This window comes from Athene cunicularia (genome assembly GCF_003259725.1).
Source record: "Athene cunicularia isolate RWA chromosome 9 unlocalized genomic scaffold, athCun1 chr9_part1, whole genome shotgun sequence".
Lineage (NCBI taxonomy): Eukaryota > Metazoa > Chordata > Aves > Strigiformes > Strigidae > Athene > Athene cunicularia.
The window spans coordinates 5,036,815-5,051,832 of record NW_020799110.1 but is presented as its reverse complement, the minus strand read 5'-3'; the positions used below and the strand labels follow the sequence as shown (position 1 = coordinate 5,051,832).

At 40.4% G+C, this 15,018-nt stretch overlaps 1 protein-coding gene across 4 annotated transcripts in view; it reads right to left on the bottom strand.

Annotated features, from left to right (window-relative positions):
• Window positions 1-15,018, bottom strand: part of LOC113483537 (multiple epidermal growth factor-like domains protein 6) — a 204,160-nt gene that overhangs the window by 71,245 nt on the left and 117,897 nt on the right. For all 4 annotated transcript variants that reach the window (XR_003399040.1, XM_026855154.1, XM_026855155.1 and 1 more), the window contains exon 6: window positions 907-1,029. Coding sequence is in view for 3 of the 4 variants with exons in the window: in XM_026855154.1 (XP_026710955.1) it covers window positions 907-1,029 (123 nt within the window). In the remaining variant the exon portion in view is untranslated. The remainder of the gene's footprint in view (window positions 1-906; window positions 1,030-15,018) is intronic.

Below are 15,018 nucleotides of genomic sequence, written 5' to 3'. Positions count from 1 at the left end.
TCTGAAAACTAGAGAAGACATCTGAGAGCATACTTAAATATTCCATTAGCTTTTTAGAGCCCCCTCTCTAGCTACCAGTCTACAGCACCATATTCTCAAATGTATCTTAGTAATTCAGAAATTTGGCCTCTGCCCTTGAACCTCCCATGAGGATTTTTTCTGCTCTGCTCACTGTAGCACAGTCACAGAGATTTTACTTCATCGCCCCACACCTCCACCCAGTTAATGATATCCTCCTGCCTCTGCTCATGCCACCACCTGGGAAAGCCTACAGGGCCCCAGTCTGGGCAGACTGATGGAGGTGGTCACCTACTGTAAGGTTAAATCCAACTTCAGGGTGGCAACCACAAGCTTTTATTTTGCCTTCATGGCTGAAGACACAACCTGCAGTTTGGGATTGCTTGGCTGGAAGAGCAGCATTCTGCCAGACACTCGTGGGCAGCAGATTTCACTATCTGCTCTTTGTGTCTCTTCAGAAAAAAACAGGCAAAAAGACTAAGTAATGGGAAGAGTAATGGGGACAGAAAAAGACCAGGGCATGGCTGGAACATGGAGGGGGATGTATCACAAATTAAAAATGCTCAGAATTAGAAAAACATTTTCACAGGAACAGAAGACCCCCTATTTCTTTGATGCCTGCTGCAAAATGAAAGAGTTTTTCACAACCATGCATCATTGGGAAACACGGGACACCATCATCTCTTTGCTCTCAAAAAACCCCACCCAAATCTGGGAACACCCGAATTCTTCTGAACTACTTGAACTGGAAGGGGTATCACCATCTTTTGTAAATTAGGCAAAACACAGACTTAGGAAGTCTACAGACCTTTGCACTTACACAAAGACAGGTTTAGCAGAAAAACACATGTCTTGGAGTATGTGAAGCGCTTGTTAATGTTTACTTACCTATGCAAGTGCGTCCATCAGTGTGGAGCCTGTATCCCACCTGGCACTGGCAGTGGAAGGAGCCGTGCGTGTTGACACAGTCTTGCTGGCAGCCACCATTCACCACCGCGCACTCGTCCACATCTAGAGAAGGCAGGCAGATGATGAGAATTACAAGACATACCCTGGTTCTCCCAGATGGCACGCAGCTCATACATAATGCAACCATTACACTCAAGACTGGGTTTTTGTTTACTTTGCTGCTGCGCTGTAAACAGAGCAAAGAAAATTGAAATTTTGTGGTGTTTTTCAAAGTTCCCGCAGGCACTGCCTCTGCAGTTTCCACTTCTGAAGCCCTTGTTAATTAGAGTGATCTGTGACATGGTGGTTTCCTCAGGGCCAAGTGAAAACTACAGGGAAAGAATTAGAGTAAGATAACACAATCAAGCTTGTAGATACCACTGGTCAAACATTTAGCTTTTGTAAAAATTCGCTGTATGAAGATTTCCTTTTGCATCATGCCTTTAATCCTATTAGCAGCTGCTCTTGAGGGTACAAGCACGTACAACTGATGTAAATGGAACAAAGCCATGCAAGAGCAGAGCCCATGCTCTCAGTCAACATTACATTTCCAAGCACTGAGTACACAGAGAGCTTAGACATTACATTTTAAAAGAATGATGATTTTGCACCACGTTTTCTGTGACTTATCCCTTGGGCTTCCTTGAGCTCGCCTGAACCTTCCATAACATCTTCTCAGACGACCTCCCAGAAAAAGGATGGGATTTCCTGATGATACCTTTTCCATACTTAAGCAGGTATCTTTCTATATTTCACATTTTAGAGGATCACAATCAGTCAGATGAAGACGGAAAGTAGCGTTAAAACCAGCTTGAGAATGCTGCTGTAACCTTTTAACTGAAAATGGTGGACAACGATGGACAAAAAAAGATCAAGAACAGTTTAAGTAAATAGGTGATGGTTGAAAATAGAGCCACAAAACTGAATTTCCAAAAGTACCATATAAGCAGTTTCTGCACCTTTTCAGCAACACTGGGCTACTGTAAATAGCATTTGATTGGCATGTTGCCACCATTATCTTAAAAAATTGACATAGGAGTCATTGGAAATAAGGGTCAGTTAGTCCATTCCGTGACAAAATTTCACCCTGTAGATGTTTGCCAAGAATTTGTCTGTCCTTAACAGCCCCCAGGGATGGCACCTTCACCTCCCTCCGTCTCCCAGGGGTGATGTTGACACCAAACTACCCTGACCATGGAAGACCCTCTCCTCTTGCTGAAGTCAAGCCTTCCTCCTGCCATAAATAGACATCTATAAAGAACTCCCCTTTTAACATGAAAGACTCACATTGATTTATTTGTTCTTTACATCACATTCTTAAACCACCAAGGGGATTTACCACCCAAGAACACCCAAATGGATGTGGACGAGGGGACTGGGATTTAAAGAAATAAAAGAGTGGCTGCAGTTAGAGGCAAGTCTGCAATCGCAGCTGTGAGGAAACGAGCTGGCTGAACAGCAGACCACAGCAACACAAAGAGGTTCCCCCCCCCCCTCCCATATTGCACTCGAGGAACAGGGGGTCTGGCTTTCATATTTCTGCTGTTGATATATCTGCTTTGCATTTAGCTTTCATGGTTTACATTTCTTTTTATGCTTTTATGTTTATTCCATTTTAGAAAATCTAATCAAAATTAAATGGAAAAGGAAGTTTTAAAGTTGACTTGAAAACACACAGTGTCCTGGTCCTAAAGAAATGTATTTAGAAAGTTAAATTTTAATACCTCACATGTGAATTTCACTCACCTAGAATGAAGTCCTGGTGTTGACTAGTGTTTAAATTCAGACCATTTGCTAACGTGCACCACTTTTTAATCCTTCTGCTATATTTGCTGTTTTATTAGACTGTATACTACATACATTTCCTACTGCCCAGAGACATCTGGAATACTCTTTTTTTCAAACAGAAGTTTTGGGGTTTTTAATGTAAACAGTAAACAGAAAATGTTATTCATCTTGTTGAATTCTATACTGTTAAGAAATAGCCTGCTGAAAAATGCCAGAATGAAATCAAAACCAGGAAACTATTTGTCTTGGGTATCACAGAAATAAAATAAGCAAAAAGGCTCAAAAAATATAACAAGGAAGCAGCTGAACTATATAGTACACCACGTTTTAGTATTTATACCTCAATAAACTCAAATACTGGGAGCTTCAATATATTAATTTTATAGGTGACAATCAGCTGCAGAATTTCTCTAATATACCAAATACAGTTTTAAGTTAGGATATCAACACTCACAAAGGAGAACAAATAGTCCAGCTAATAAAAATGAGCACTTGGAGTTAGCTCTGTTTGTTAGTCTCTATTTGAACATTTAAAGAAGTGACTTGGTTTATGGGGGAGCTCTGCACCCAGCAGCTCCCACACCCACTGCAGCTCTTCTTTCAACAGCACCTCCTTCGTGCTGGCACATCCCGAAAGGCCATAACGCAGTTATAATGTTGAAAGGCAATATAATTAAATGAAAAATTAAAGTAAAATACTTGTATACGAGCTATATCTAGCCCCATCCTGAGACTCCCTGCAGCAAGTGGGGAAAAAAAACAGAGGTGAGACCAACGAGCCTGCAACACAACTCCACAGCCATCTTCCCAGGATGCCATGTGAGCAGCAAGTTTGATGACAGACGATCCCTTCTGGTGTCAGGCTTTCTCTGCTAGATCAATATTTTAAGGATTATATGTTGAAAGATTCTTTCACATATTACAGATATAATCAAGAAAAATGCAACGCACAGTTGCCTTTCAACGTCTTCTACTTCTCAAGGCCAGGAAACAACTTTGCCCCCAGTTATAGAAGAAAAATGCCTCAATTATTTTGTCTGGTGAGCAGTCTACAAAGCAGACACTAATCTAAATGCTTGGACTGCAGCTGAAAGTTTTAAAAGTCTAACTTGTTCAGACCTTTTTTATTTAAATTTCTATACTTGTAAAGGCCATGTATACTGGGAAAACAACAGATTATGCTGGTTTAGTTACAGAAGTAGACATTTCTTTTTCTACATGGAAATAACTATAGAAATGTAAAATTATTCTAGAATTATGAAGTTATAAAATATTAAAGATATTTTAGAAATAAAGTCATTCTATCGTAATTCTAAAATATTATGGGATTACAAAAGACTGTATCTGTTTAACAATACACTATAATTAAATTTGGATTAGTTTCCACTGCAGATCAAACTGAAGCACCTATATGTGCTCAACTTCCTATAGTTACAATTTAGGACGCTTATCTGAATAACCCGAATTTCAAGCCATTTACGGCTTGCTTATCACAAGTCAGGCTGTGATGAAAGCAAATGCATTCCCACAAAACAGCGGGAGAGCAATCCGCTGAGAGGAGAGGCGAAATGAGAATGGTGTGCTGCCCCAAGGCTATCTTGCAAAGGGGATTATGCTGCTGGGTGACTAGAGCAGGGTCGGTATGTGAATATCCTCCTTCTCACCCAGGGAAGATTTCAACAGAGATGCTTTTTAGTGGGATCCCCCAAACAAAGGTGTATCTGCTTTCCATGCTGTCCATATGCAGCACATGCCTCACACACAGGGATTGTGTCCCCATTTACCCACTTTTCATCGGGAATAACCTGGCAGGAAACACTTTACGGTCAGTCATACAAGCCAAAAGTCAATTCTCCATGTTCCCAAGATGTAAAGTGTTTCAGCCACCGCAACATGCACCTTTTTTAGCTCTTCATGCTTCTGAGGTCCGTGGATTTGGACTGAGCTCTGTGCATCACGACTGCACACTGACCTTTCCTCCATCCTGAAAGGACACACATCTCAAGTCCTGAACATGGGAAGAGATGTGGTGTACAAATGCACAACCTGCTGCCAGTAACATGCCCTTTCCAAGAGCAGATTGTACCAATGAAGTTACAGGTTTTGAAGTTCTCCACACCCCTGAATGAGGGCTCTGCTAATCTTCAAGGAAGTTTGTCCCCAACTGATTTGACGGGCCATGGTGGCAAAAGTTCAATTTCCCTGCCCAAAACCTGTTTAAACACAGAGCTGGGTGATTGCTTGTTTGGAACTCGAGATCATCATATCAGTGTCTTTTTTCATATTGTTATAAAATGTTTAGGAAAAGCTATGATCAATCAGTTCCTCAAAAATAAACAGGCAGTTGAGTTAAACAGAGATAATTAGTGAACCTGCAATTATGTTTTTATAAAGGAAAAAAAAAAAAAAAACAAAAAACGAGATGTTGCCAGAACAATTCCCTACTAACAAACAGCTTAGCTTTATAAACCATTAAGAAATGTAAACAATATGCAAAACTAAAACCCAAAAGAAGAAAAAAATCCAGCTCAGATAGCAGCAGGATTGAGCATTTGCAGTATCCTCTCAATTTTTATGATCTTCCCCCTCTGTTCCAGACATGTTGTGCATGACAGAGTTGTGACCGACTATTTTTCAGGTCCCAGTGTAAGTTCTCCACTTGCAACACCCCAGAACCACTGGCAGGTCAAGAGCAGGCTGCAGTCATCGCCCCCACGTTTCTGAGCAGAGGGCAGCTGGTGTTGCCAAAGGTGTTTGTGCTCATACTGCAAACCAGGTACATCCTTAAACCAGCTCGTAACAAATTCCTGAACAGTCACGGGTCTCCGAAAGAACTTAAGAAATGTTTGTCCCTGTTTAAACCACTGGACAGGCACTTCATGCAATCTCAATTCCTCTTTGCTTTTAAACCCTACCTTTTTTTTTTTTTTTCTTCTTCCCCAAGGAACATGTCTAGCAATTTCTGCAGTGACTACTCTCATGACTAATGCATCAGTGACTACTCTCATGACTAATGCATCACCCACACTCCCATGGACCTGCAATGACACATCCATGATCCTCTGCTGGATATGCATATACTTGGGCTCTGGTGCAGGACAACTGCCACTTCATATCTCAAAGCATCTGCAGAAATATTGAAAGGCAAACCTGCCTTTCTTTCTAAATTAATTTATTTTTAAAGCACTGCATTCCTCACAAGGTCATTATTTGCAACTTTTATCACTTTTCACATGCCTTCTGTGCACATGTGTGCAGCTGCTCTGAAAGTACAAGATGAAATGGTCTTCTGATATCAAGTCTATGGCACACTTTTCTTACTTGCATATTTTTAGTAAAATGAAAGGTATACAGTTACTTAAAATAAAGGCCTCTACCGCAGACCTGAGTTCCTTTCCTTGGGCTGGCGAAGCCAATGACAGCACAAACACTGAGAATCTGGAATAGAAAGAGGGATGATGTGCAAAGGGTATTCCCAGGGATGGCATTCACATCACAGACACTTTGTCAAGAGCACGACGGGGTCTAAGCAGGCACGGGGTGGCAGAGCAAGGTTTCCCTCTAAGCTAGCTTCACAGAGCCAGTGTCACTTCTTCTGGGTGACAAATGAGCAGGCTTTCTCTCCCTTGACTGTAAAAACATGTGCAGATTAATAATTGTTCAAAGTCAGTGCTTTCTGATACATAAAAAGAGAAAAAAGGTTCCTCTTCACAGTGCCCAGGCACTGCTGGAGAAAGAAACCAGAACTGGACAGTACAGACCTCACCATTTGAGAAATTTATTTATTTATTTATTTATTTATTTGTTAAATTTTGGCAAAACCTGTGGCAAGTAAAGAACAATATGAAGAGAGGCAGAGATGGAATAGCTGTGAGCATCACTTACTCCACAAACAGCAGAGATTTGATATGGCTGAAAAGATTTCTGTCCAGCTGGGAGATGATGTAGGAAACATGTTCTGGGTACATGCTACAATCTCCTGCATGCAGGGACTCAAAACATCACAATACCATCTGCAGGCCTGGCCCAAATGACTTTCACAGAAGCATAACTACACCCTTTTTACCAGATGCCTAAGAAATACTACATAAATTTGGAAGGAAGGAAGGAATGACACATGCATGTTTCCATTTTCCATTGACCACAATCCCCCCAGCTCACTGCAAAAAGGATGCAACCAGCAGAAGCAGGGAAACACAAAACCCTACTTGCATTTACTTAGAGGACAGTTTACACTGATGGTTTTAAAGTCAAATTATAATTTAATATAATTATAGTAATTATTTATTAAAAAATCATGACCAGAAAGAGAAAGCACTGTCTACTCTTTGCAGCATTATCTTAAAATTCAGTAATATCAGGAGTTTGTCTCTGCTTTACACAGGGAGCTCTGTGGGTTGTTAGTCCTCTCACAATATTTTGAGGATTCATTGGTAATGGTGGTGATAGAGAACCAGGGAAGAGACAATTCAATCTTATGTAAAGAACCACAGCGAGAAACCTTAAGCAGCTCTATTTAAAATTGCTGCAAGTGAATAAACTTCAACTCAAACATTTATTTGGAAATAAGTTAACAAAAATCTGTCTTACTACTCCCTTGTCCTGACTAGCTCATCTTGTCTCTTCAGCTGCAGATCATTTAGTACACCTGACACGAAAATTCTCTTTTTTGCTATTTAACACAATAAAATCTACAACAGTGCTTTCCCTTCTGTTATTTGTAACGCTGCTGTGATTAGTATCTTTCATGTATTCCAAAGAATGTTTAAACCTCAACACAAGTTATGAAGTGAAAATATCATATGGTCTTTCCCCACTAATTTACATGGCGGATTTTGCACATTAGTGTCTAAGTTAAATAATTTATATACCTCAGGGAAGAAAGGGAAACAGGCTTGGTTCCCAGCCATTCATAAGCTGATCATAAAAGTAAGAAATTATTTCTATAAAAGTGACACATGAAAAAAGACCTGATATTGCAATAAGTAGATAAATTTATGGCAGATTCAGCTCACAGCTTCCTTCAACTCACATGGTCTCCCCAATTCTTGAATTTGAAAATGTCCATAACTTGACAACCAGTGTGAATCCACTCACAAATGTACTCACTATTAAGCATGACATACTTTGCTCTTGCAGCAGAAGTTTTGAAAAGGATCTCTCCCATTTTGCTAACATTAAAGTGGTTTTCGGGTTTGAAAGTTTGATTGGAGGAGTTTTGAAACTCTTGTTGCTAGAAATATATTTGTCCTTTTTCTCCACAATGAAGAAAGTTTGACATTAATATTGACTCTAGGAAGAAAAATACAAGTTTAAAGTCTGGTCAAAAACAAAGCCTAAAATTCAACACGAAAAAGCAGAATTTCTGTTCACATTAATAAAAAACATATTTTTGTTTCATTAAACTGAACTGAGCAGCAAAGAGAGAAAAAGAGCAGGTTTTGTTAGCTGTGAGATTTTCACCTGCAAAACGCCTAGTTTAGGGCTTTTTTATGCTTCACAAAAAAACATAAATATGCTACAAGCTCTTTTGAGTGGTCTAGTAGAACCTGATGTTAAAACACCTTCGTGAAACAGCTTTCAGCACAGATAAATGCGCTCCTGTGGAGCCAGCTGGGTCATTTTGAACTGTTAGCGCTCCTAGGCTTTTATTTTTGCTCCTGAGCTATTTGTTTCTGCCCTTTCCTGGCCCCTCCAATGGATTATATGAGCATCCATTGTCTGCTCCGGTTCAAAGTCACCCAGGTTAGCTCCAACCGCTGCGGAAGCTTACTTAAATTTCAGTAAGTCACAGGTGTCTGAGGCAAGCCTGCTACACAAAATTAATTAATAGAATAGCTCCAGCAAACCGTACTGAAAGGAGCATGTCACGTCTGTTAAGAGATTGGTTAAAAGGCATGGTTAAGAGATTCCTTACACAATTTAGTCCCTGCGAACCCACTCCACAATGAAAGAGGACCCTTGTTAGAGCACTGAGTTTTCCACTACATTTCTTCTTTGCCTGGGATTAAGGACAAAGCTGCTTTAACCAGCACTTATTTTGGCAGGGCTATCCAATTAGCTATGAACAGAAACAGGCTTTCCAAGTTATCTGATTATTTACCTTCCCCTGAAAATTGATGGCATTAAAAACCCAAAGCTTTTTGTACCAGGTTCGCTGTTTTTCAGTCTGTCACCTTTCTTTAGACCTCCCTGGTGATTCGGTCACATTGTGGAGAGGAATTTTCTACCCTGCAGTTGGTATCTTGCCCTAGATTTCAGATGTTTTCCAGGTAGCTACAACGACTTCTAGCTGGGTCTAGGTGGGGTTTCCTTTTCCTCTCACCCCAGTTTATCTGTCTTTATATTGAGAACACCAAAGGACAGGGACCATGGCACTGTGAAATGCTGAACAGCAGAGTCATCCATGGGCTATGTCTGCGTTAGTTAATAAGCGTTTATATCCAGGTCTGAAGGGAGATGCATTTCCTGATGACTGTTTCCAAGGAGGGTACAGCTTTTGGGGGAGATTCATGGAGCAGCTGAGGCGGAAAGGCAGAGAGCTGCTTCCAGCACACGTGCCCAGTGCAACCTGCTTTTGGGGAGCAGATTTCTAGAAGTACTGAAAGGAACAATCCACCCAATCAGGTATTAAAGACCTAGATTTAATATCCTGATCTGTCACTGGCCTTATTGGGGAATAAATACATGAATAAATTGTTACGAGATGTCACACAACCCTGTTAGTGGGGGCCACAGACAGTTTGAAACAACTACACTGATTTGCCAAAGATCCCTGTAATCTGAATTCATTGTCAGGACAGGAATATATGAGGGAAAAAGATGCTCTAAGCCTCTTTTTTTCCCCTCTTTTTAAAAATATTGCTTTCATGTGAAGACTGGCACAATGCAACCACTGAAAATGGAGATTGTTCTTCACCAATGACTGGATCCCGCAATCACAGTTCATTTCTCAGATGTCCCTCAAAAACAGATCTCCTGGACAGTGATATGAAAAGAGAAAAATGGCCAATATCTGTACTGCCGCTTTCTGCTTACTTTCAATGCCTGACATGCCAATCTCTCCCGAGATATTTAACAGTGGTTTAGCTCAATAAACAGCCAAGAGCCCCTCATCCACAAGTCTATATGCAAACCATATGTTGCAGTTGAAAACTCTGAAGATTATAATTAAAACTGTCCATTCAATTTAAACAAGGTCAAGAATGAAAACTATTTCAAATTCAATAAACAGGCCATTTGAAAGTGTAGACGCTGTAGAGGACAAGCTTAACAACTTAATTGACAGGTAAAGCTTCATTTCTAATCCTCATTTTGATATCGTCTGTAGCCTCAGGAGTCAAAACACATCACTGCTCAGTCCTCAAAATATGCAGAGAAAATGAAAATGTCAGTTGAATGAAAAAAAGGAGAAGCATCTGTTTGATAGCTGTGTAAGCCTGTGATATGTAAACTGCTTTGGAGTCAAGCAGCCCTAATTAGAGTTTCAAGGCATTCTTCATTAAATATACACACACAGACATATATATATATATATATATATATATATATATATATATATATATATATGAGTTTTAAGCAATTATTGAGGCCATATAAATTGCAAGAAAATCAGGGTATAGAATTAAATGAAGGAACATAATAATTTCATGAACCGACCTCAGACAACACTGTGACGTTTTCACACAGCCATGAAGAAATACTTTTCTCCATCTTTTCACAATGCAGATCTGTACATTTTTCTCCACTCTAAGTTGTTAAAACAAAAAAGAACGATGCATTTCTGAATCTCAGAGTAGTACACAGCATCCCAGCAATTAAAGCCAAAATGAAAGACTGATAGGGTTACCAGCCTCCACAGTGGGGTTATACTAATAGATATTTTGGCAACTGCACACCCTCGGTGACTCCAATTCACATCAACATGAAACCCACACAGATGGACACAAACTCTCAGTGGAAACCTGGTGCCAGGATAACTGAATGACCACATGAAGTAACGAGGGCGTACAATCTGAAGACCGATAATCCAGACTTAGGATCTTAAAAAAATGTTTGTATACTGAAGAAAACAGTCTCATTAATTTTACTGTTTCCTGTAGAAAAGAAGTGAATGTACCGGCTGTAAATAGCGGAGTTGGAAGAGGATGCCTTGCCTGTGCACTGCAGCAGTGTGGGCTGAAATAGAGTAATTAAAGTTTTATGTAATTTCTACTTCGGAGAAAGTCTTTGAGATCACTAGCATCAACAGCTTCACCGCAACGCTCCTACAAGTATTTCTGACGTGGGGCAGAACAGTAGAAGGAAAATTTGTTGTGGGGTTATCAATTGTTAAATACAGTTCCTCAGCACAATTCAGTTAGGCCATGCTGGGAGGCAGGAGGGTGGCAAAGGAGAAAAGGATCTCTACAAGGAGATGTACTTAATAAGCGACAGCATGATACAGCCCAAAATCCTTGCACAGATTCAAATTTGAGACAGACTAAAGAGGTTTATATGTTGGGACATCAGCATCTTCTCTCGGCAGGATATGACAGTTTGAAAAAACAGTTATGGAATAAAAAGAGAGAAATGACTGATGTGATGAGAACATCTGGGTTTTGTTAGCAGCAATATTAGTGCCCATTTGCTAGGCTCAGTAAGTGTCTTTACTATAGGAGAATGCACAGAGAAATCTTTTCCACACACAGTAGGTAAAATATGCAAAAGAAAACGATAATCATGCAAATACCTTCATAATCTGATGTTTCCAGCTTACAGTACATACACTCTGCTGGTCGGAAACGTGAATGCTATTTGTGACAAATGTCCTACTTGGGGTTGGTAAAAGCTTTAAGACATCACATGGATAGACTCGTCTCGCAAACTGACTGGAACATAAGCCAATTTTGGGAATAATTGGTTTGGGAGGAGCAATCACCAGTCATAACTGCATCATTCAAGACATGAAACGTGTGCAACACTGGCACTGAGCTTGCGGGGACAAGACTGTGCGGGACTAGGAAAACAGGGAGGGAAAACACACTATTCAGGCACCAAGCCCCATCTTGCTGCCAGTCTCCCCTAGACATGGCCACAGCACAATCCACTCCATTTCTGTAAAAACTGGCTCACTCATGTTGCTCTGCAGCCATTAATTCACAGAGCCCCTCCTCAAGAAGCCACCACAAGCGTTGATTCCCCACTGGAGCTACCACAACTCCAGGCCAGGGAATAAAAGGCAGCATGTTACACAGATTTTCTTGCTCTGCTTCCTTATGACATATTGTGATGAGTTTGACTAGGATAGAGTTAAATTTTTCCATATTATTTTGTATGGGGCTATGTTTTTGATTTGCACTAGAAACAGTATTGATAACACAGGGATGTTTTCATTACTGCTGAGCTGAGCTTACCCAGAGCCTTTCCTGCTCCTCACCCCACCCCACCAGCAAGGGGCTGGGAGGGCACCTGGGAGGGGGCACAGCTGGGACAGGTGACCCCAGCTGACCCCAGGGCCATCCCACACCACACGGCCTCATGCTCAGCACAGAGAGCTGAGGAGGAGGAGGAAGGGGGGGACATTCGGAGTTGTGGCGTTTGTCTGCCCAAGTCACTGTTGCAGCCCGGCTGTCCTGGGGGGGGCTGAGCCCCTGTCTGCCCAGGGCAACTGGGCAATGAATCCCTTGCTTTCTTTTGCTTTACCTATTAAACTGTCTTTATCTCAACCCACGAGTTTTCTCACTTTCATTCTTCCAATTCTCTTCCCATCCCACTGGAGGGGGAGTGAGCGAGCAGCTGGGTGGGGCTTAGCTGCCAGCTGGGACTAAATCACAAACCACAAAACATATATTAGTCATGACTCCACAGAGATTCAACCACAAGAATACAGAAGTGGCATTAACACATCCCAAACCTGTCCATACCAACTTCCAGAGCTGGATCCTAATGAACAATGTCACCAGGCACTGAAGCTTCTTTTTTCCCCCCTCTTCCCAAGAATAAAAATGACATCAGATTAATCACTTGATTGCTCCATTTTTACTAGTTGTTTTTGAACTCCTTGGCTGACATTGAATCTCTTTTGGAATAGTAACTTAACAGGGTTCTCAGGTGGGTCTTTCAAAGATTTGGTATGCAACAACGACAGGTTTATTTCAAGTTGGCCTTCTAATAAATCCCAGTTAAAGCCCTCAGGTACTCATGTAATTGAAGTTTGAGTAATTCAATATGATGTTGATCAAACTACTGATCTTTTAATAACGAACTGTAGCCCTCCCAGCAGTTGCTATCTTGCTGACAGTCATGTCTGGATCACTTCCTTAGGGCCAATACTTTGAACAGAGAAGCTGACAGATTTCTGTTTGGTTTAGATTTTATCACAAATTGTTTTAAAGCTTTTTAAGGATATATCAGATGGCTCGTAAAATCCACTGGCATTTCAATAAAAAATGGGACTTCTATTAATTGTCCCAGTGCAGACCGGTATTAAGTGCTTCTAAAGAGGAATATAAACACCACTCAGCAGTTGTAGCTCTTCCTATCTCTGTATCTGCCTTATTCCTTGTTTATGTCTCCTGTAGGCAAAGCTATAGAAAAAGCAGTAGTTAGCCTGCACAATACTCTCCACTGAAAGGCAAATATGAACATTTTTCCTCCATAATTTCCATTTAAAGTATGAATTGAAGGTTTCTAAGCCTTGCCTCTCTATACACAAGAAAAATTCAGTTGCAATTTACATTTTCGACGTGCTCAAAATGAACACCAAGATGACTCATGTGCTGTTTATAAGATGATTATATTTGCTGGTAAATACCTTGCTACAAACAAGCTATAATTTAAGTATTCAAAAGTCTTGCTTCTGCATAAAATTACTACTAACTGTAATTTTGGAGACCATGACCAGAGCTTCAATTTCAGGCTTGCAAAGCTCTTCCTACACAATGATTCTTAAAAGCACGAGTGTATATTCTTCTCTGACAATGGCAATCATTGTATCTCTGTAATTGCAGAAAAGATTACCTAGCTTTTAATTCACATTAGTCAGCTGCAACAATACCATGCTTCTTTCCTTTCCTTTAAAATAAACTAATTATTGTCAATCAACCCAGTGGAATGTTAACATTCTCCATAACCTGCCTCACAGAGGTAGTCATAAATGCTAGAAACTAGCTAATCTAAACTAATCGAAGCCCCAGAAATGTCTCAAAACATATTTGTACTGCAGTCTATCATTTTTGTCAGATTATTTCTAAATATTATATTTTGTCTGGACAATAACAGTCTTCTCATATAGTTATATAATGCTTTTTATCTAACTATTCAAAGCTCTTGCATTAATTAAACAGCATTAAATCCCTGAGGGCTGTAGCAAATACCATAATATTTGTAAACCTTAAGTGATTTCATTGCCAAAAGCTCATCAATAAAGCTTTATTCATCAAACAGTCTGGACAAAGAAAACTTTTCAGGCCAGTATGTTTGCTCATGCCCAACTTTCTGCACAAACTCACAACTGCAAGAACTGGAGTGACACACAGACAAACCATGAAGGGGATGATTGTCATTTTCTCTGCACTTCAAGCAACCACTCCTTTCCAAAGATAATAGCAAGTTACTGTTCCCAGTTATTATTTCCTTCCAGCTGGTAGAGCCCGTGTGAGGTTTTTCAGATCCTGGAGTTAGACAGGGGAGCTGGAAGCCTTGGGGAAGCAGCCTGTGTGTCGAGTCTATAATCAGCTGTGACGCATGGTGAGCTTTCAAGTGCCATATGGACTAGACCAGCAGACGCCATAGAGATGGGACTCTTCGTTTGTTGTTACCTGGGAGGCTTGTGACATCTAGAAACTTTTCCCTTTCAGTCCGTGTCAGATCAGCAATCAATAATTCATCTGATAACTGAAATGCAGAACGGAGTGCCAGTTTTCTTTGAATTATTAAAAAAAATACTACACTTTTTTAAAAACATGCTGCTTTGAAACGCAGGAGAAGATGTGCTGCAGGAAACGTATGACATGCCGATAAGCTGCACTACAGCCAACCCTGTGTAATCCTTACATAACCTGAAAACTAAACTGCCGGTTGCGTGTTTTGTTTATGCAAAAGGCTGTTATTAAAATGCTGCAGTTGAGTCAATCATTCAGAAAGAGAAAAATACACACCAAAAAAAAACCTCCATGGAAAAAAGATATTTTCCTCCATGGCAAAAAAAAAAGAGAGATTTACCAAGATTATCTTGAAATAATCACAGAATTCTTGGAATATAAGTGGTCCCAGACTGCCCTG